This window comes from Nicotiana tomentosiformis, chromosome 3, assembly GCF_000390325.3.
Source record: "Nicotiana tomentosiformis chromosome 3, ASM39032v3, whole genome shotgun sequence".
Classification (NCBI taxonomy): domain Eukaryota; kingdom Viridiplantae; phylum Streptophyta; class Magnoliopsida; order Solanales; family Solanaceae; genus Nicotiana; species Nicotiana tomentosiformis.
The window spans coordinates 65,600,003-65,623,834 of NC_090814.1; the positions used below are offsets into that span (position 1 = coordinate 65,600,003).

Consider the following 23,832-nt stretch of genomic DNA (forward strand, 5'->3'; position numbering starts at 1 on the left):
CATAACCAGCGGCCTTCAGTCTCTCATACAGTTGGTCTATGGGTTCAGAAATTGGGGTGTATTGTCTAGGAGGTCTGCGGTCAAAATTCGGACGTTGTTCCGGGTAGTTTTGGCGGGCAGGCGGAGGCGAATGGTAATATGCAGGTTGGGTATTATAAGTATGGTAGGTGGCAGCAGGGTGTTGGTATCTTGGGGGTGAGGGTTGATATGTGGGTGGAGGTGTTTGGTATGTGAGGGGAGACTTAGGCCCCTGGACTACCATTACAACACCCACTTCTTTCTTCTTCGAAATGCCTCCTAATTGCAAAACTTTATTTGTGGCCTACAGTACCTCAAAATTGGTCACCATCCCATTCTTAATTCCTTCTTCTATTCTTTCTCCTAACTTGATGATGTCAGAGAACTTATGATTTTCAGTAACCATCAACCTTTCGTAATACTATAGGTCTTGAGCTCTGACAAAGAACTTATTCATTTGTTCCTCTTCAAGTGCTGGCCTTACCTTTGCGGCTTCTGATCTCGAACGAGTAACATACTCGTGGAAGGTTTCTGTCAGCTTCTTCTTAAGGTTTTGAATGTGGAAAAAGTATGGCGCTTTTTCCGTGTTGAACCTGAATCTATCCATGAAGTCTGACGCCATAATCACCCAACTAACCCATTTCTTTAGGTTTTGACTGATGTACCAAGACAAGGCGTCTCTTGTAAGGCTTCGCATGAGCAGTTTCATGCGGATTTGTTCATTCTTGCCCACTCTTATAAGCTTGTCACAATACGTTCCCAAATGCACTTTTGGGTCACCAGTTCCATCGAATATTTCGAACTTAGGAGGTTTGTAACCCTCAGATAGTTCCACATCCGGCTGAATACATAGGTCTTCATAGTTTAGGCCTTCAACGCCTTTACCACCTTCTACATTTTGAACTCGACCAGTGAGCTTCTTGAGTTCCTCCGCGATGTTTTTAATGAGCAGGTCCTTCTCAGTCGATTCTGGTATGTATAGGTTTTGCTGGAGGGTGTGGGGTAAGGTTTCCACATATATCAGATTGCTTTGATGGATTCCTGGAACTTGGGTATAAGGGTAGTCATTGGTTGAGTTTTGGGGATCGGGAGTAGGTTGTGGTGCTTTCTGGGGAGTGTGATAAGTAGTGATTTGCGGGTATTGAGTTGGATGATGGTGGTGTTATTGAGGGGTCGGTACTGGTGGCGGGTTAAGGTTCTGGGGAGGTGCGGGATACTGGTGTGGTGCGGGAGGATTTGGTGGTTGGTTTTGGTTTTATGTGTTTTGCGGTGGTGTTTGGTTTTGGGTAGTCCGATTTTGCTGGTTAATGTCGGGGACATTGAGAGTGAGGGAGAAGTTTTCCAAATTCCGGACCTGCTCAAGCTGGCCTTGTAGTTCCAAGATTTTCTGCTCCAAACGTAAGACCAACGCATTCTGCGCCGGAGTACTTCGGCCATCCGAAGTTTCAACGTTTTCTGCTATAGTAACATTTTCTTTCCTGATACCACTTAAATCATCCAGTTTTCCTTTTCCTTTTCCTTTGGGGTCGCTTGGTGGAGGAGGAGGTGGAGGACCTCTAGATCTGGTATGGTATGCTGATGATGCCAGTATGCACGAACCAACCATTGGGAATGGGAATAATCAAAAAGAAAAGAAATAGCAAAAGGTAATCAAGTTAGTAAGGTGAAATAAAAGAGTATTTGCAATATTTAAACATGTTTCACACAGTCATGCAATAATTCGCGTCCTAATTTGGGGGACCTCATTGTGCCTCAGGTAGGCCTAAGCGACACACATACTTAGAAAAACTTGATGCCAACATTTGCGTCATTTCATTAGTGCAAAGAATTAGTCAAACCTTTACTAAATCGGCAATAATAATAAAGTTACTAATGGCATTTAGCCTTATTACAATAGAAATGTAAAGCTAAGCTAGAAAGCAGTAAAGAATATCATTTCCTAGTCTACTTGGTCCCTGAAGGACCTTCTCCATGCTTGGCTCTTTTGACCCCATCAATCAGGTTTCCTAGATCACGCACATCCAACAATAAGTAAGCTTTTGCGAGATGTCCTCCTTCACTGCCGTCCATGCCTTGGCAATCTGAGAGTCTCTTTCTCATCTTCCCCTCGAGCTCCATCAATCCTTGTTCCAAGTATTCCAATCTTTCTATTGACTTAGTGGCTATCTCCTTCCATTTCTTTATCACCTCCATGTTCACTTTGTGCTGTTCCAGATGTTTTGCTTCAGACTCGAACACACTTTTGCATAACCTCTTATACTTAACTTGTGCCTCAGCCACCTCATCTATGATCCTAATCCTTTAGATTGACTCCTGGCTTGACGTCCCCCGCTACGTCGTCCTTCAACCATGATAGATAGTAGTACATATGACCGGCGTGATACCTATCTGGCTCAATGGTTTTTCTCTCCACAATGATCTTTTGGTTCCACATATGTTGTGACTCAAACTTAAACAGAGGTATGAGCTGTTGGAAACCCGAGGTATGAGCTGTTTTTTCCCCGCTTGCCTCATTACCCTTATGGGAGCATAAGGATAGATGTCTCGCAACCCGATCAGTACTAGATGAGTAGTTCCCCTTGACCTGATGATGAACTCACTACTAGAAAACCATTCAAACATCCAATGTACATGCTCGTCTGTCAGATTGATGAAGAAACACACCCAACTTACAGCATTTCCGGGATGTACAAATCTGTCTGGGATAAACGTCATTTTCTTTGGGTGATGGTTAGCTATGTGGTCATTCAGCGGCCTTCGCAGAAGCTCTTGATTATACTCTCCCCTCTGAAAGTGTTCCAGCAGCCAGACTTGTAGTAACAGATTACAACCTTCAAAGTGTCCAAATCCTTGCTTGCACCGATCTAGAGCGCGGTATATCTCAGCTAAGATTATAGGGATAATGGTATAAGTTTGTCCCTCGATTCCCTCCATCAAGGTCCTGCCGACCATGGCTAAGCGAGTATGAATCCTTCCTCCCTTTATTGGAAATATCAACAACCCCAAGAAGCAGACGACGAACACATAAACCCAGAGGTGCGTCCAACCCAAGAAAGTAGTGGCGAGTTCAACATGATGAAGACGATACGACTTGCTATGCCCATAACGCTTGTAAAGGAATTCAAAAGGGATATATTATTTCTTTAGATAGAGCAGCTCGTCATTCTTCTTAAAACCCAACAAATTCAGAAAATCGCTGGGAGTGCGATTCTCTAGTACCAGTAATCCCGGACTATCCCATGGCAACTTGGCAAAGCCTCTTATTCTTCTAGGAGAGGAGTCATTTCTATATTGCCAAATCGGAAAACAACTCTTTTCTCGTCCCAGAACATGGTAGCGGCCTCGATCAATTCCCTATTTGGTTGAATGTTTAGCAAGGATGGCAGGTCACCGAGTACTCTTCTCACATGATTTTTGTCGCAAGGTGCAAAGTCTTTCCACCAGTCAAGTAACAAAGGTGGGATATTTTGAACCATGCCGAGCCTGTGGTTTTCATGTTTCATTTTCTACAAACAAACAAGAGTTAGCCCTTTCCCCCTCCAGATTTGACTACTTACGCAATAATGATCAACACATTGGCATATTTTCTCCAAGTAATGCACATAATATGATAGTGTCCACTAGGATTGTAGAAATCCCGTCGAACTTTGGACAAGGTTCATCTTAGTGAGTTGTTACGTTAATAACGCTCCAACCCGTACTAGGTTTAGCATGATGCATGTACGTTTCAAGTTTGAGTAGGGTTTCTAGAATGGTCTAGACTGGTACTCTCAAGTGGACATCTTGAGAGGGAAAGACACGGAATCGTCGATTGCACTGCCGATCGACTAGTTTACCGCAAATAAGCCTTTCCGATTTAAAGGGTGATTTTCAGGAAAGCATGGACACTTATCAAGTGCCGCTATGTTGATAACTGACACGAGTGGAGTATGATGTAGAGCATGCTTTATGCAGAAATAATAGCACATTGCCAAGTATTTGCATGTAAGAAGCAGTAAATAAAATAGTAAAAGTGAACATGAAAAGAAAAGAAAAGAAAAGAAAGACAAAAGAAAGAAGTCAGTTTGGCTCATGAAAATATGCGAGAACATAATGAAGCAGGTAAGGAAATTGGGATAATATAGCGGTCAAGATGAAAAGAAATAGAGAGCGGTCATACAAATAAAGGAGAGTAGGGGGAAGGATGTCATAGCAAATGTAAACAAATAAAGGTGAATAGGGGATGGGGTGTGCATGTCATAGCAAATTTAAACAAATAAAGGTGAATAAGGGAAGGGATGTGCATATCATAGTAAGTTCAAACAAATAAGTGATGTGCATGTAACAAAGAAAGTAATCCACATAAGTCAAGTTCGTTATGGTAAGAGCCTAAGTGTAAATCCCCAGCGGAGTCGCCATGCTGTCGCGCCCCTTTTTCTCGCGAAATCGGGTTTCGACGTGTGACAACTCTTTTAAATGGGTATTAAAAGAGAAGAGTCACCACCTAATAATTTTAAGGTGCGTTAAGGCACCTATTTGCGAATAACTCTGTTTGACTAGTCAATGCCACCAAATATCGGGTAAGGGCTCAAATTACCTCGGAGAGAAGGTGTTAGGCACTCTTCGAGGTCCACAACTGTGGGTCCCGGCCGAATTTTAAACTATGTGGATTATGTAATTAGGCTAGGTGATCAAATAAATAAAGAGAGATCAAAAGTTGAAAAGTCTTATTAAAACATATGAGAATCTGCACAAATCTTAGTATGACTACAAGGATACAATTACATTGGCCAATATTAAACGACTAACTATGGATATCAAGTATATAAAGAAGGGGAGGGGGAGGGTCCTAAGTTTTTTAGCCTAAAGGATCACCTCGTGCAACATAAATAATACTTCGTAACTTCCTTTAGGCAGGAGTTGCCATATTATTCAGCAGGCACAAACTATCATCTCCTGCTACCCGATTACTATGTTGAAGTTGTTTACCTAAAAGCGTTCTAATTCAATTCTAGGTCGTACCCTATGTGTGCACTACCCATCCCATACCTATGGTCCAAAAGGCTGTGGAACTCTATTTGGGTGGTTCTAGACTTTACTTAGGGTACTCAAAATGATAAAAACTAGGCGACATTCAAAACAGGTAGGACTACACATAATAGCAATGAAAGGCTTAAGTTAGCCTCCACACATAAGCACAAAGGCACACGATCAGTCACAGATTTTTAGCTTAGGCAGTATATGATTTCAAAATCAAAATTTAAAGCCCTATAGGCATGGTTTCTAGATGATTCTGGATTCCAACGTTATATAAGCAGCGTATAGGCAGGTTAAAATATCTCAAGTCCTATAGGCATGATTTTAATTGTTGGTGAGGCAATAAAGCGATACGAGTGACCAGATTATTAATGCTGATTTTATAAGCGTGCACCTTAGGCAGACGTTAATGTCCTATATGTATGGTTCCTAATGGTTGCGTGATTAGGCAGTGACACAAATTTGAGTGTCTAGTATTAACAACACTGATGTCATAAATAGCTTCATGCGCAACAACATCCTATAGGCAGGATTTCTAACTATTGACAATTAAGTTGATTTTATAACACTTTATTCCTATAGACATGACATCTAGGCGGGGCAGTGTACTAAAGTAATAGAAGAAATTTGACCAATTGGTTATTTAAAATTCTATAAACATGGTATCTAGATTAGTGAGGCATGTGCTATTACATCCTATAGGCATGTTGTCTAAACGTGCACAGTAGCAGACATGAAAACATGTATAGCAAATACTCGAACTGACATGTTTTGACAAGTTAAGTGAAGTGTGTGCGTGACTCCTATATGCAGGCTTTCTACACATGAAACTAAATGCATATAAAGCAAATAGCAAATAGACCACATAGATCCTATAGACATATTTTCTACCCATTCATGTGGGAATTAGAATGTACCCGTTTCCCCAATTGCACTGATTTCCCTAATTATTCAATTTTACAAGTTATTACAGACCATATTAAACAAAGCTTACAAATACAGAATAACCCAGTAACACATCTGGGCCTTCCAATATGCTCAGCACTTTACACGGACAGCAGGCCCAAACTTCAAATGCGAACATTGCATTTCAGACCTCCAATACCAAAGCAGGCCCAACATACCAGGCGCAAATGAATAACTTACTTAACCAAAGGAATGCCCAATTCAGCCTTACAAATGACAAAATACTCATGGAATTGATTAACAATTTTTATACTTTATTCCTAAGGCTAACAACAATTCTAGCCAAAACACATGGACAAGAATACATGAAATACAGACAAGTTCACAAGGCAGATTCATGCTTGCATTTTTAGAAATAAAGCTAAAGCAACAGAATTGAACATCATAGGATAATGAACTATTCAAAAAAAAGAGTTTCAAAAGTAAACTAATTCAGAATTAGCCTAAAGAACCTTAGACACAAGATTTAAGCATGAAAATCTAATAGAGTCATAGACAAGAACAAATAGAGCATAGCATTCACATGAAAAGTTTCAACATGAAGGCTTAATGAAGACAACATAACAGAACAGGTTCGAGCAATCACTTAGTCGAGAATGAGAAAATTTTAACATGCTGAGTATCAATTACAATACCAGAGGACGTATAGTGAACGAAATATGTCACCTTCACATCAGACAAGCATCAAACCTTATGCTAGTTGGTCACACATATAGGAAAAGTGCTGGTTATGGTATCTACTCTAAAGGTATCAATTGATACTGAGTAACACAAGATTGAGCAAGTCAGGAACACAGTAGAGTTACAAATAGCACGGGAAAAAAATCATAGCTAACATGAGAGTTCCATAAAGATAACAGGTTGAGCATGAATGTCTCAACAGGAATTAGAACACATTCCGGACATGAGTTAGTTATCATGATAGTACAGAACAAGGCAAGAAGCCAAACTCAGAATAAGCAACAAGTATAAGTAGCATAATGATCATGCAAGTTGGGAACAATTAAGGTTAGCATATTAGGCAAAGCATTTAGGCATGACTTGCAGAGAAACAACAAATTAGGCATAAAGGATTCAACATGAGGAGAGCAATTTCGAGCAAGAACATAGTCTCACAAATGGGTTTCAGTGCAAGAAATTAAACAAAGTTTAACAGCCATCAATTAGGTTTCAATTACAAAACAGCCAGGTGTCATAAATCAACTTAGCTATATACATATGAGTTAACATCAAGACTTGCACAGAATTGAGTTAATATTAAAAAATATAAAAAATGTTATTTTGGCACAAATAATGTAATAAAAATATAATTATGCATGAATATAGACTATTATTGCAAAATTATGTAAATATCTTAAAAATATAAATATACTTACATAAATTAAAGTAAAATATTCTGAAACATATATTTTGATGCAAATAATTACTTTGGGTGATTAAATCATCACAAAATAATTTAACGGGTAATTAATAAATATTCAAGTAATTTAAACGCAAGAAAATTAATTTTAAAGCTCTAAAAATTATGAAAAATTATAAAAGTAATTGTATAAATCTTGTAAATTAAATAATGATGCAAAATGATATTTTGAAAGTATATATACTATTTAAAAATATGAGGGCAAAATTAGGTATCAATACCTGGTTTCGACTTTGATGCCCCCGACGTGTGCTTTCACGAAAGAATCTGCAAGCATAGCACATGAATCAATAGAATTAGGAGGTAAGTTATGATACCATATCATAGCCCCTTTTGACAGGGTCTCTCTGAACTTCTTCAGTAGGACAGACTACATCTCATCATCTTCCAAGTCGTTCCCTTTGATGGCACATGTGTAAGATGTTACATATTCATTTGGGTCGGTTGTTCCGTTATACTTAGCAATCTCGGGCATGCGAAATTTCTCAGGGATCAGTTTCGGAGCCGTGCTCGGAGGAAAAGGTTTTTGCACGAACTTCTTGGAATCCAGGCCTTTCAATATTGTCGGTGCTCCTGGGATCTGGTCAACCCTGGAATTGTAGGTTTCCACCTTTTTGTCGTTAGCTTCAATTTTCTTCTCCCCTGATTCTATCCGTTTTGTTATCTCTTCGAGCATCTTTATGATCTCGGGGTTAGCCCTCGATTCATGTTCATTTGACCTTTCTACGACCGGTTCATCCTTGCGGGTGACTTCCCGGGGTGGATCGGATTCAACCCTGCTCGGTGCACGGCTTTGGTTCTGTAACTGAGCTATCGTCATTTGTTGAGCCTGCAACATTTTGAAGATCACCCATAAACTGATCTCGTCTCCTCCAATATTTTGTGTGTTTTGAGTTGCCAATCGGGCTTCGCCACGGACGCTATTCTCGGGGTCGGTAGGAAAGTTTACGTCGATAGCCACATGTGAATTAGCGTCAATCGGGCCCGCGGCCAGAATTCCGATAGGATCAACGGGTACCTCGTCATTGGGCGCTATGTTGTTATTTTCACCATGATGGCCGAACTCGTTGTCAACATGTAGGGGTGGTGATTGAGAGTTCGACATTTTGAGTTTTAACCTGAAATTAAAGACACTTCAAAGAACAAGTATAAAGTAGTGTGTGTTATGGAAATTTGTATCAAATAACCACTATTATCCTTAGCCCCACGGTGGACGCCAAACTGTTTACCCTCAAAATCGAATAACAATTGAATTTGCAAGAGGTTTTAAGGATACATGCATTAACTTGATACAAAATGATAAATTAGATCGCAATTGAAATAAATAATGATAAAGTAAATGCAAATCACACGAATTGAACGATCTTAGTCTTGGGAGGTTAATCACCCTCGAATCAGGTACGCTCTGATCGATGCCAGGATACAAAGGAACAAGAGATTAAAATAATAATGATATATATCTTTGGAATGCGTGTTACAATGTGTCTAATGAATTATTAGATACCCCTTTATATAATAGAGGAGTCCTACTTTAGATACAATTCTATAAAAGGTAAAAAATCTCTTGATTTGATGATTGTCGGTGCCTTGTTGATACGTAACGAGATTCCCGCCGTAATATCCGACCGGTCATGTATATTTCGGCCTTCTGTTGGTTATGCTAACAACGTTTCTTCGAGCTCGATCGGCTAAGGTCGACTCCGGGATTACAGACTCAATATTCTCGAAGGCAGGCGTTATGACTCCGGGTTCTAGCTCGGTGAGACTCGGAGTCGATCATCAGTTTTTGGTTGTCATGTTCCTAACCCGTCGTGTCGTAGGCGAGCTCGATTTCGACCGTACACACTTATCATAGTACAGTCGGCACACAAATAATGCATGGCTGAGCAACACAAGCCTATAAGTGAAAGTTAAATGTGTTTAGTCACATATCAAAAACCAAAAATGAAATTTGCCGAAAATTGAGTGGCCAAAGTGCTAGACATGTGTCATTATCAAGGTTTAAGCGTACTAAAATTGTTCTTTTTTCTTCTTCTTTAAAATGCTTGGAATTGTCATGATCAAGGTTAAGGTGTACTAGATATGATACGGCTGTAGTTTAAGCTCTGGAATCATTTATAAGCTTTATCTTAAATCCAATTTGATGACACAAGTGCGCATTAGATTAGTCGCTAAGCACGAATTAGCCTACAATTATTTGGATCCTCAAGATATCTTTTCTGCAGCAACTAAGATTAGTACAGGAAACGTCACCGTAGTAAAATTACTTGAGGATTGAAAAGGGACTAAATGTTTCATAGCATATTAGTTTGATTGATACGGTTAGAAGTGCATCCGTACCTTTTTTCTTTCTTTTTCCAATTAACTATTCAGTTTCCGAAGTTCCACTGACTCGACTAATTATATATGATTTGCGTCAAGTAGGGCCACTGAGCGGGAAGTGTATCCCTACCTAATTGTAAGGTGACTAAAGAATTTCGTCCTGTTTATATTTCGTGTGTATCTTACCCACGGATTTAAAAAATCTTGCAAATCAACTTGGGTTATAATTGTTATTCTGGCTGTATTAAGTGCATCTTTTGGCATAACTGATAATTCCTGACCTTGGGACCAAATGGTTATTGGGCGTTAAAAGAAAATAAAAGAATGAGAAACGAGGAGGAGGACTAAAATTTGTGGGGCAAATGAGAGAGGGGGCAAGAAGAAAGGAGAAAGATACATGAAAGTATGGAAGGATAGCGATGGTTTAGCCCTTTTATCATTCACTTCCTTCTCATTCAAACATGACACACTGAATTAGCTCCATCACCTTTTTCTTCTCCTCCTTTTCTACTTAATTTTCGCTTTTATTTCTATTTCATTCAAACAAAACTAAGACCTAAAGAAAATGAAAACTTCAGTTTCAATTTGATGGTCCCGCCCGGACAATATCAGCCTGGAATCTTGTTACACTCTTCACATTACTACATTACATATATGTATATACACGTTTATCACTTAATCAAGGTCAGTGATGAAGCCAGAAATTTCATCTAGGGTGTTCAAACTTGAAATAAATAAAAAAAATCTTCAATAAATGGTGTTCAATATATGTTATATATCATTAAAATCTAATATTTTATCTATATATACAGTGTAATTTTTGGACAAAGGGTGATCAATTGACCACCCGTAGGGTTATGTACCTTTGCCCCTGAATAAGGTTAATAAATTAAATATGCATTTCGTTTATCACTTCTTCATGATAATTCAATGTAGTTTCACCAAGCGCAACATTTTTTAATATTACATAAAGCAATTTAGAATCTTATATTAGAAAACTAACGAGTTCGTAGGTATGTCAACAAACCCACCATATTGAAAAACTTAAGAATTAATAACTGGCAGATATATAATATATGTACAAATCCTATATAATATGTGTATAATCAATATATGTATAATATATGTATACTAACTAGAACAAGTAAATAATGAACCCAACATGTTATTTGCGTAAGGATCTCGTGAAACTTGGCGTCGTAAGTTCCTACACCCCAAGGAATTTGGGCCTGAGCAGCAAATTTCATGGCCTATGATATGGCTTGAGGCCCGATATTGGCCTCTAAGCCCATCGCGCACATAATATATCGGGCCGAAGTCTAAAATAAGAAGAAATTATAAAAGTAACAAGGAAGCAATGTTATTTTCCAATTTTCTTCTCTCATGTAACCTCTTTAAGTTGTTTGTATAGCATACAATTAACTCAACAAACAAAGAAATAATATAATCTTATGCTGTTCCAAGAAATCAAAGAACAAGCCTTTTATTTTTAATGTCTATAAAAGAAGCCCTTGTAATCTGTACAGTAAGGTGAGGATTCTTGAGTGCAAATGCATCAAATCTAGCTGTAAAAACAATATCTTCCATATTCTTAACAATGAAGTTTAACGATGTCTCCTTTAAAGACTGGTTAGAACAAGTGTCCGAAATCTCTAAAATATCGAGAGCGTTCGATGAGTTCAACGATCCCAACATTTGGTGCTCACAAAATTTCTGCAAGAAGGGGATTTCGTACTTGTCTGCTGCTATTGACAGTGAGTAGACGTGTTTTTCCATCTTCTCTTTAGGCAAATCTCCACTGTAAAGGAACTCTAATAGAGATTCTAATTCCTCGTAGTTAAGTTCAGGCAAAGTTATTGTGTCACTTGGTGGAGCTTTGCACCCATCTGAGTCCAATATATTCTTGAATATATCAGATCTTGCTGCCTGTCATTTTTAAGAAAATAGTTGTTGTTATCATCATATAAGGTCATGCACTTATTGTTAAATAATTGCACTCATAGTGTAAAAATTTCAAAATACACTGTAACTGAATATAAGGTAAATCCATTGTAATAAAGCGCACCGCATTCTACTTAACAGTTTTTTGAGACTGGTTATTCTTTACGAAATAGACACATTGGACGTCTTATCATGTTTCATATATAACATAGTAGTTATTGAGTAAAATAAGTTTTGTTAGATTATATGAAGCAAAGTAAACAGTATTTCTTTTCGCTTCATATCTAATTGAGGGTGCCTAGAACCATTTGGGCAGGAAGTTGGACAATTATAGATGAGTTTATCTTACATATACCTTTACACTATAAGGTCAACCAAATGATATTTATAAGTAAGCTTCCATAAAATATGAGATTTGTAATATTAAAAATAAGATAAGTTACTTACCATAACATGTAAATGTAATCTAATGGTGTAAGAATTTCATACACTAAGGATGTACTATATAACTATGTATATAACTTAAACTATAAATATAATATGGGGGACGTGTACAATACTGGTTGCGGGATTTTCTTTCTTTTTTTTTTCTTTCAATTTTCATGTGTATTGCTTATACTCCGTACTTATTATAAATCTAATACTGAAATACACATGAATTAGTTATTCATGAAAAAAAAGAAGATGATTACCAAAAGAGCTCGATGTGCCGGTATGGAGGGACCATCATTCCCAGGCTTAATTAAAATATCGGTATGAATATGATCTCTGAAGGCAACAACAAACCCACTTAGATAATTCAGTTTCTCGTTTAATTCCTCCTCCATCTCCTTCATTTCTTTCACCCATTTCAATGCATTTACAAATCCCTGTTGGAACCAACAATCAGTTACTATAAATTCCCAAAGGGGACGGGAAAAATAACGTGCAACGGTCAAAAAAGAAAAAAAAGAGAAAAGTGATTCTCGGTTTAATTTGGGGTAATTCTTAGAACAATTAAAAGGAGCATAAAAAACTTAAATTCCCTTTCCATTTTGTCACTTACGTGCATTGCATCTATAATTCTGACTTCGAGTTTTAGTAACCTTACACCATCACAAACAACATCCAAAGAACAAATTAAATTTCTTAAATTCTTTGGTATTCTCTATTTCTCTTTGCTTCCCAAGACAGAATTATGAACTACATATATATGAACAAAGATTGTATAGCAAATTCCGGCATAGGCAAAAATATTAGGTGATTTCTTTTCATCTGTCCAAATCTACAAAGTTAAACAACACTAGTTGGCGGTAGGAGCAAGTAACCCATGGAAGTATCGCACAAGGAATTGTCGCACAAGTTGACTCGGACACCACGTTTATCGAAAAAACAAACAAACAAAAAGATTGTATAAGCAAGCAAAAAGGAAATGATACCTTAATAGAAGGATTAGATGAAGAAGCAGAAAGTCCAGTTACTGTTTTATTATCAGTTCCTTTGGTGTTGTCGCTGTGATCATTTCTGTTGGTCAAGGTAATTATAGTTCTGGCTCCCTCATAACAAGCTCCGCATATTGTATTTCTTGGTGGCCTTAGAATAAATGGCATAGCACTACATATTGAACAATCCATCTCTGCCTTCTTCTATCTTTCTGATGAATGAATACAAGTATATAACTTAAAAGAAGAAGAAGATGAGATGATGGAAAAGAAGAAGAGAAGTGGACTTAGAATGATGGTATTGCCTTTTCATTTCTCCATTATTATAAAGTTTAATAGAACTTTATGCTCCAATTTATATTAAAGAATTGAAAAGGGGAGGCAAAACTATTGCTACGCTTTCTTTATAAGCTGACAATATTAACTAATAGCGACTTATCTACGTTTTTGTAATCCTTTTATAATTAGTATGATTGATCTATATGTTCATGTGGGGCAAGCTAGGATTATATTCCTTCTTTTTATATATGAAACGAATGCTTTATTCTTCGCAAAAATAGAGGACCTTAGAAAAATTATTAACGAGAACCTTTTGTAAAAGATGCAATCAAGAACCTTTTTTTTATTATTAACTGTGTTAAAAGAATTATTTTGATTCGAAGAATGGAATATTAAACTAATCCAACCAGCTTGACTTAATTATTAAGTTCATGTAATTATCCACCAGCTAACTTATGGGCATCATTCAGTTCCAGCGAGGAAGGATTGTAAAAAAGAAAATAAAAAATGGGTTAAGAGAATTAAGAAAAATAATGAGAGTGTTGGTTGGCCATGTCTTTTTTGAGTAGGTTGCAAGGAGAAAGGAATTGGTTAAGAAGCTGAAACTAAGAATATAAAAGTTAGGAAGTGGAAAAGGACTTTCCAACCTTACAAACAGCAAAAATGAGGTAAGACTAGCACGTCCTCCAATAGACATTAAACAAACTCTCATATATCTTCCCGAGCCAAACCTAAATTTGGGGATTGATGGCTAATATGATCACTCAACTTTGAAAAATTGGCTATAAAAGTTATCAAGCTTTTTTTTTTGTCTTTCAAAATCATTCAATTTTGGATAATTGGTAGCCAGAGTCATATAACTTTCTTTTGTCTTTCAAAATCACTCAACTTTCACTTAAATAAATAGTCATTCTTGTCGTATTCTATACTTTCAGATGTTTAAATTCACTATTACCTGTTTAACCAATACTTAACCAGTCTCACATATATGGATCGACTTTAATATATCTCTTCTTTATGCAATTATAGTTAACGAAAGTTATTGTATTTTTTGAACAATAATTTATACCATTAAATTTTTCGGTTCTCGTTTCAAAATTATGTTACATCAAATATACAACAATCAATCCTTGAAAATATTTGAAAGAAAATTCGCAAATCCGTTGAAAAATATTCGAGAAATTTTCACGGCTCCTAGATTTTACAAAAAAGTGTTGTTAAATTTAAACAAACTTTAGAAAATAGTGAATTGTGTCATTGAATTTGTTACGATAATTTTTACGATAATGATTTATATCATTGGATTTTTCAATTCATATGTCATTGACTTAGAGCCTGATAGCAATGAATTTTAAAAATAATTTCGAATCACATACTTGTTGAGATACAAGCAAATGATATCACTTAACAAATTGGGCTAATTTCTTTCTTTTGCTATTAGGCCCAGAAACCCACATTGTATTTATTTTAGTCTGTAGAGTAATTGGTGGACATGCCCACTTATAGATAGGAGGAACAAAATATCTGGTAGGGTAACCGTTTTATTTTCGGACTTCTGAGCATAATAGAAAAGACCTAGAGACTTCTGTCTCTCTCTTTCTCTGAAAAGTCACTATGAACTCAAATAAACTTCAGGGATTTTGCTCGTCAATCAAGTTTTAACATGGTATCAGAGCCCAGATCTGGATAGATTGGGTAATTACCTTTCGTCTGATGTTACCCTCACATATTTTTATCGGAGTTTTGAGGTTCCGTTGCTTCTTCGCGATTCTAAGTTTTTTTTTTCCGACGAGTTTTTTTTTCATCACTGTTTTAAGTTTTTCTGGTGTTGATGACGGCTGTTGATTGATCGAACTTACTTTGATATTATCTGAGGCGTACTTCTCAACCTAGGGTTTGGTGATTTCTGAAACTGCTCATTCAGCTAGGGTTTGCTCGTCCTTGCCACTGATTTATTTTACAAGGCCGTTGTTCCTTCCGGTCGCGAAGGAAATTTGGTAACCCTAGTTATTTCTCCTCATTATTTGTTTGTGTGCCTATCTTTTCCTGATTAATTTTGTACAAAATACCGAATGATGATTCCACATCTGCGTTACCAACTGCTCGTTCTACTACTTCTCATTCTGTTTTTCATGAGGATGATTATACGCATCCATGTCATCCTTTTTATGTGCATCTGTCTAATGTTTTAGGGTCTTCCTTAGTTTTTGTTCCTTTTGATGGTACTGGGTATGGGAGTTGGAGATGAACCATCCTTGTAGCCTTGTCTGTTAGAAATAAACTGGATTTCATTAATGGATCTTCAGTTAATCCTCCTGACAGTTCTCCTTTGGCGAGAAAGTGGCAGAGGTGTAATGATTTGGTCGTCTCTTGGTTAACCAACTCCCTGTTCAAAGACATTGCTCATAGTATTGAATACTCTGAACTTGCCAAAGATATTTGGAGTGAGTTGGAGGAAAGATATGGTTAAGAAGATGCTGCAAGGGTATTTGAGCTTAAGAAAGAGCTTGCTCACATCTCACAAGGATCACTTGATATTGCTTCATATTTCAACAAAATCAAGTAATTGTGGGATGAAATTGATGCCTTGTCAATCAGTAGAGTCAGGTCATGTAGCAATTGTGGTTTCAAATCTGATTATCAGAAAGATGATGATGTTCAAAAGGTGTATCAATATTTTGATGGGTTTCAATGATATATATGTGCAAACTAGAAGCAATATATTCATGATTAAGCCTTTTCCATCTGTGTGCACTGTCTACAGTATATTGTTGTCAGATGAGAAGCAGAGGCAGGTTTCTACCTCTCCTCAGTTTCTCTCTACATCTGTCTCTTTCAATGCTGGGGTGTCTAAGCAAGATTTTCCTTCCAGAGTCAATTTTGATACTCAAAGAGCCCTAACATGCAAATATTGTAAGAAATCAGGTCACACCATTGACAAGTGCTACAAGCTACATGGGTATCCTTTAAATTTTAAGTTCACAAAAGGGCCTGGCAGTAGGAAAACTACAGCTTATGTTGAAGTGAACTCTCATTGCCCTCCTACTAATATGGATTCTAGTGTGGTTCCTCATTCTGTCAAGTCATCTCAATCTAGTAATGCTTCAATGGTTCCTGGTTTAACACAAGATCAATTCTCCTAGCTGGTTTAACTTTGCTGGTAAGCTGTTATCAGAAAGTATTCTGCTCAAGTCATGCATGCTTTCACAAGTAGATAGTTTTGTTTGGATAATAGACTCTGGAGCTTCTAACCACATGCCTTCTCATAAGGATTTACTTTTTAATCTGAAAACACTACCTATACCTTGTCTAGTTTCTCTACCAAATGGTTACAAAGTCAAAGTTTATTTAGTAGGATCTTTGACTTTGTTTCCAAATTTCATAATTCATCATGTTCTTTATGTTCCTTCTTTTCAATACAATCTTATTTCAGTTCATAAGCTATTAGAACAATACAATGGGATTGTTCTGTTTACCATAACTCTTTGTGCTATACAGGCCCCTTCTCTGAAGATGCCTCTGGTTCTTAGTAAGCTGGACCACAATCTCTACAAGCTCCTATTTTCTGCTGTTATTTCTCCCAGTACTACATCCAGTTACTCTGCTGTTGTTGATGCTGATGAAATACATGTAAATACTGATGCAATTCTGAATGATATCAATAAAATGGATGTGGTTTGGCATTATAGGCTTGGGCATATTCCTTTATCTAGAATGAAACATATCTCTATGCTTGGTTCATAGTTATCTTCCAAATAGTCTTTTTCTTGCCCAATATGTCCACTAGCCAAACAAACAAGATTATCATTTCCTGATAGTAGTATACAATCCATAAGGCCTTTTCAGTTGATCCACATTGACACCTGGGGTCCATATCACTCTCCTACTTATACTGGCTCCAAATATTTTATGACCATTATTGATGATTTTTCAAGATCCACTTGGACCCACCTAATGGGAGCCAAAAGCAATGCTTTTGACATCTTAAAAGCCTTCATTGCCATGACTAAAATTCAATTCCAATTGAAAGTTCAACATGTAAGAAGTGATTATGCCTTAGAGTTGGGATCCAACACTCTTGGATCAAAATTTTTCTCTGAGAAAGGGATATTGCATCAGACAACATGTCCTCACACTCCACAACAAAATGGAGTTGTGGAAAGAAAACACATACATCTTTTAGAAACTGCTAGAGCTCTTCTTTTCCAATATGGTCTTCCTCTTAGATTTTGGGGAGACTGTATACTCACAGCCGCCTACTTGATAAATAGGTTTCTTTCTAGTGTGTTAAAGGATACGAGTCCCTATGAGATCTTATATAACAAACTCCCTACATACTCAAATCTTAGAGCTTTTGGCTGCTTACGTTACTCAACTATTCCAAAACCTCATAGGGACAAACTGCAGCCTAGGGCCATTCCCTGTGTGTTCATTAGTTATCCCTTTGGGAAGAAAGTCTATAAGCCGTATGATTTACAGAATAAAATCTGTCTTATCTCCAGAGATGTTATATTTCATGAACATGTCTTTCCTTTTGTTAAATCTGGATCTTCTTCCCCTACCATGTCAAATTTGCCATTTTCTGCCTGCTTTGATCACACTGTTAAGCAACATTTTTCACTCTCCCATGATTTATTTTACCCTGTCCCATCAGCAATATCCCCTGCTTCTCTTCATCCCTCTAATCCTGCTCCTTCTGATTCTGCAATACCTCTGAACAACAACTCTAATCTCCATGTTTCTTCTAGTCCCAACTCTCCTACTTCCTCTAATCTCCCTTTCTCTCTCTCTGAATCTGATTTCCCTCCGTTAAGGAGATCATATAGGACTCACAATCCCCCTTCTTATCTGCAGAATTATGTCTGCACTCTCCCTAATCCTAGCTCCAGGTCTGCTAATTCAACTGTTGTGTCTACTTCTGGTGAGCATCATGCATTTGAGCCTACTACTTATTCTCAGGCAACAATTATCCCTGAGTGGTAGAATGCTATGAAAAAAGAGTTTGAGGCATTGGAGACTAATGGTACTTGGGACATAGTTGAGTTACCCAAAGGCAAGAAATCAATTGACTGCAAATGGGTATACAAAATTAAGTACAAAGCTGATGGGAGTATAGAAAGATATAAATCTAGGCTTGTGGTTAGGGGTGATACACAAGTTGAAGGCATAGATTTTCATGAAACCTTTTCACCTGTAGTTAAAATATCTACTGTTAAAACTTTAATTGTTGTAGTTGTTAAAAGAAATGGGCCACTTTTCCAACTAGATGTTAATAATGTTTTCTTGCATGGGGACTTAGATGAAGAAGTTTTTATGAAGCTCCCACCTGGTCTTTCAGTATCTACTGCATCTTCTGCTTCTACTTCAACTTCTTTGGTCTGTAAACTGAATAAATCTTTGTATGGTTTGAGACAAGCTTCAAGGTAATGGTATACCAAGTTGTCTAAATCTTTGTCCTCTAGAGGTTATGTGCATTCTTTCAATGATTATTCACTTTTTACTAAGGGTTCTGGTGATGCCTTAGTACTCTTAGTGGTATATGTTGATGATATCATCATCACTAGGATAGATTTGTGTGAGATTGATGCTGTGAAAAAGCTTCCTCCATGATCAATTTAAGATTAAGGATTTAGGACATCTTAACTATTTTCTGGGTATTGAAGTGTTGTATTTTGAGGGTGGGGTGCTGCTGCATCAGAAAATATTTGTACATGATCTCCTCAAAGAGCTCCACTCCTATGATTGTTCTTCAGTTATATCTCCTCTTGATATGCATGACAAGCTGCGGGCAGATCATGGTGATCCTCTGCCCAATCCTGAGACTTATAGGTGTTTAGTGGGTAAACTCAATTTTTTAACCCATACAAGACCTGATATTTGCTTTGCAGTGCAACATTTAAGTCAGTTTATGCAGAAGCCTTGCCTTCCTCACATACAAGCTGCTTTACGTTTGCTCAGGTATCTCAAGGGTACTCTTGATTTTGGAATTCTACAATAATTCTCCTAATCTTTCTTTCAGTGTATATTGTGATAGTGATTGGGGTTCTTACCCGATAGTAGAAAGTCCATCAGTGGGTTTTGTATTATATTAGGGGGATGTCTTGTCGGCTAGAAGTCTAAGAAACAATCTGTAGTCTCTTTGTCATCTGCAGAGGCCGAATACAAGTCTATGAGTAAGGCCACTACTGAAATCACTTGGGTTTGCAGGCTTCTTTCTGATTTTGGTGTTATCTTTTCTTCTCCTGTTACTCTGTTTTGTGATAACCATGCAGCCATCCACATTGCTAAGAACTCTGCCTTCCATGAGCCCACCAAGCACATTGAGTTGGATTGCCATTTTATTCATACAAAGTTGAATGAAGGTCTGCTTCAGCTGCTTCACACTTCCAATGCCAATCAGCTTGCTGATTTGTTCACTAAACCGTTGGGGGGAGCTATTCATCATCTGCATCTTCGCAAGTTGGGGGGTTATCTCACCCTCCAACTTGCCGGGGGGTGTTGAGATATAAGTAAATGACATCACTTAACAAATTGGGCTAATTTCTTTCTTTTGCTATTGGGCCCAGAAGCCCACATTATATTTATTTTAGTCTGTAGAGTAATTAGTGGACAGACCCACTTATAGATAGGAGGAATAAAATATCTGGTAGGGCAACAGTTTCATTTTTGGACTTTTGAGCAAAATAGAAAAGACCTAGAGACGTCCGTCTCTCTGAAAAGTCACTATGAACTCAAATAAACTTCAGTAATTTTGCTCGTCAATCAAGTTTTAACAATACTATAAATAGTTGAAGAACTATAACTCTAAGTAGTTGAGAGCATACCCTGAGTTATAATAGAATGGTTGAATTGATTTAAATTTTTTATGTGTCTTCATAATCATCTATTGAATGTTGACTTCTATTTTTTCATCAGTAGTTTATTTTAACTTTTAAATTTGATATAACAATAATCTTTGAGATGAGAACTGAAAAATTCAATGATGTAAATTATGCTTTAAAAGTTAAAAAATACCTTAAAATTAACTATAACTGCAAATAGAGCAAAGAAGTTATATTGATGTCGAGCCCTGTATGCGGGATGAGTCAGGTATTGGGTAAATGGCTGAGTTGGATTTAAAATGGTTCAGGTTTCAGATTAGTATTTTAATAACTTTTTTATAAAATTGATTTTTGTCATCTCACTAAATCTTACCCGAAAGTACAAATTTGACAAGATGACCATTCTAGTGAACTAGGTAAAGTTGAGTGATTTTTAAAGACAAATGAAAATTATATAACTTTGATGAACAATTACCCAAAGTTGAGTGACAATTTAAGATATTAACTCCTAAAATTGGTTCTACTCGATTGCACCATGTTCGGTCAAAATTTTTAAAATATTGAAGAGTAGACGTTTGTATTTGGTTAATTAATTCAAAAAATACTTTTACTAATATAGGAGCACCAATTTCTACTTGGTCAAAGTTCTAAAAGTTCTTCTAAGACAAAGTTACTATTTTCATCTTTTGAAACATGCTTTTGGTTCTACTTAAAAATACTTGCTTTTTACAAATCATAGGAATTTATTCCAGATAAAAACATTAATTTTCCAACAAAATCTAAAATTTAACTCAAAAATTGCATGTGGGGCCCACATCTCGGAACCCGACAAAAGTTACAAAATATGAACACTCATTCAACCACGAGTCAAACCATACCAAATTTACTAAATTCCGACATCAACTTGACCTTCAAATCTTAATATTTTATTTTAAAATCCCTAGGCCCAAATCCTCTAATTTTACCTCAAAAATACGTAATCTAGTCAGAAATATTCAATAATAATCCAATATTATTGAATAACAATGATCACAAGTGACTTACCTCAAGGTTTTTCGTAAATTTCCTCTGAAAATCGTCCCAAAAACGTGTTGGAAATGTCCAAAAATGGCAAAACTCGGAACCCTTTCGAAATGTATACTGTCCAAGGGTTCCGCACCTGTGACTCACTTAGCCGCTTTTGCGGTCTCGAGGTGAGAGAAACCAACCGCTTCTGCGGACTCGCTTCTGCGAATAAGCGTCCGCTTCTGCGATTTTCCCCAGCTTCCCTTGCCTCCACATCTGCGACCTTGGTGTCGCTTCTGTGGGTTTTTGTTCGCTTCTGCGGACTTCCCGCTTCTGAGATGCCAGGCTCTCTTCTGCGAGCTCGCACCTGCGAGCCAATTTCCATAGGTGCGATTGCATCAGTAGGCAGCAACAAGTTTTAATTGTTCTATGTCCAAATTTGATCTGTTAACCATCCGAAACTCACCTGAGGCCCCCGAGACCTCAACCAAATATACAAACAAGTCCTAAAATATCATACGAACTTAGTCAAAACCTCAAATCACATCAAACAACGCTAAAACCACTAATCATACTCCAATTCAAGCTTAATGAAACTAAGAATTTTCAACTTCTACATTTGATGTCGAAACTTGTCAAATCAAGTCCGATTGACCTTAAATTTTGCACACAAGTCATAAATGACATAACAGAGCTATTCCAACTCTCGGAATCTCAATCTGAGTTCGATATCGATAAAGTCAAATTCACGGCCAAACTTTGGAAATCTTTAGCCTTTAGATTTCTAGTTTCCATTAAATGGTGATAATTCGAGGTAGGGACTTCCAAATTTGATCCCGGACATATGTCTAAGTCCCAAATCATGATACAGACCTATCAAAACTGTCAAAATACTGATTTGGGTCTGTTTGCTCAAAACGTTGACCGAAATCAACTCAAATGAGTTTTGAAGCTCCATTTCATATTTTAATCAAATTTTCACATAAGAACTTTCCGAAAAAATTTACGGACTGCGCCCGCAAGTCGAGGGATGCTGAAGGGTGCTATTCGAGGTCTCAGAACACAGAAATAACTATTTAAAATTAAAGATGATATATTGGGTCATCACATATAAGAATTATTATCAATGCATACCATTTATAGTTGTAGGTCAGTATACTAAATCGTAAAATTAAGAGAACATGTGTTGTTACGTCATTATGTATCATAGTAAAAAAAATGCATAATCTTTAATTATACTATGTATACTAAATGCAATCGTATGATTACTAACCTCAATAAGCTTAGTTAATAAAGCATTATTTATGTTGATTACTTAGTCTACTAAAATATAAAACATTGTAAGGTAAACTAATACGATAAATATCCTCACCCATGTGCAACTTTTACAAAATAAAATAAAAATTTTGAAATAGAAAATGAAGAAACGGGTATTAATTCAGTAGTATATATATAGTCACGGTTACATAGAGAGAGAGAGAAAATCATCTTTATTCTAACTAATATGCTAATTTTTTACATTAAATATTTAATAGATGATTGTATACTTTATCTTTACCAAAGACTAAACTAGGATCAGAAAGAAATTAGTGGAACATACATTCAAAATTGAAACTGGCACAAAATCAAAGTTAATTGCCTTCTACCGTATAGCTTATATATATATATATATATATATATATATGCTAAGAATAAAACTGTAAATACATACCGGATGAAAAAGTAGACTCAACTTTAAAAGACGAGAATGAAATTAGAGCCCCATGGAGCAGGCAAAGTAACTATGATATGAGCAACTCGTGCTTATAACGTATTAAAAATGAGAGAAAAATAGAACAATATAGTAATAGAGATAAGATGTATAGGAGGAGAATGTAGAAGTTATCTTATTCAAGTGTGTTTCTTGTGTGTACTTTATAAGATAAAAGTATACCCTATTTATAGGATATGGGATACATGAAAGGTTACAAGAATACACCTAAAGGTTACAAATATTAAGTGATGAATTAACTAAATACATGAACTCAAATGACTCATGGAATAGGGATGTATGGAGTATTCAATGGACATCCACTTTAACGTTTTTGTAACAAAGAAACATTTTTCAGAATTTTGAAAATGAACGGCGTACGTCCAATTAATTAGAATAGAGGTCCTAATATTTCAATAAAATAGAGGATGCTATATTACTGTCACGACCCAAAATCTCACCCGTCGTGATGGGGCCTATCTCAATACTAGGCAAGCCGACAATCTCAATAAACCACCATATCTTTTAAGTTTGAAAACATAATATCTAAATTTAGCGGAAGAAAAACTCACAAATACATATATAAACACTTCCAAAACCCGGTGTCACTGAGTACATGAGCATCTAATATGAATACAAGTCTGAAAAATACTGTCCATAATAGTCTGAGACCAAATGCAGTAAATAAGGAGATAGGGAAGGAGAGACAAGGTCTGCGAAACACGGCAGCTATCTCTGAATCTATGAAAAATCAACTGTGCGAAAGAAATCAACACCCCCTATAGTCGGGAACACATGAATCTGCATACGAAGTGTAGAGTGTAGTATGAGTACAACCAACTCAATAAGTAACAATAATAAATAAAGAACTGG

General features: G+C 36.7%; 1 protein-coding gene across 1 annotated transcript; it reads right to left on the minus strand.

Annotated features, from left to right (window-relative positions):
- Window positions 1–11,199: 11,199 nt before the first annotated feature.
- On the minus strand, window positions 11,200–13,527 carry LOC104119267 (BTB/POZ domain-containing protein At3g56230). The gene is made up of 3 exons (XM_009630715.4): window positions 13,102–13,527; window positions 12,376–12,552; window positions 11,200–11,668 (listed from the first exon to the last, which is right to left on the minus strand). The coding sequence occupies exons 1-3, from the start codon at window positions 13,294–13,296 to the stop codon at window positions 11,210–11,212; spliced, it is 831 nt and encodes a 276-aa protein (XP_009629010.1). The 5' UTR covers window positions 13,297–13,527; the 3' UTR covers window positions 11,200–11,209.
- Window positions 13,528–23,832: the final 10,305 nt, after the last annotated feature.

Excerpts from the sequence above, each read along its gene's own strand:
- LOC104119267 (XM_009630715.4), bottom strand. The coding sequence starts at position 13,296 with ATGGATTGTTCAATATGTAGTGCTATGCCATTTATTCTAAGGCCACCA. Across the intron at positions 12,553-13,101 it reads CATCTAATCCTTCTATTAAG|GGATTTGTAAATGCATTGAA; the intron begins GTATCATTTCCT and ends TGGTTCCAACAG. Across the intron at positions 11,669-12,375 it reads CGGCACATCGAGCTCTTTTG|GCAGCAAGATCTGATATATT; the intron begins GTAATCATCTTC and ends TAAAAATGACAG.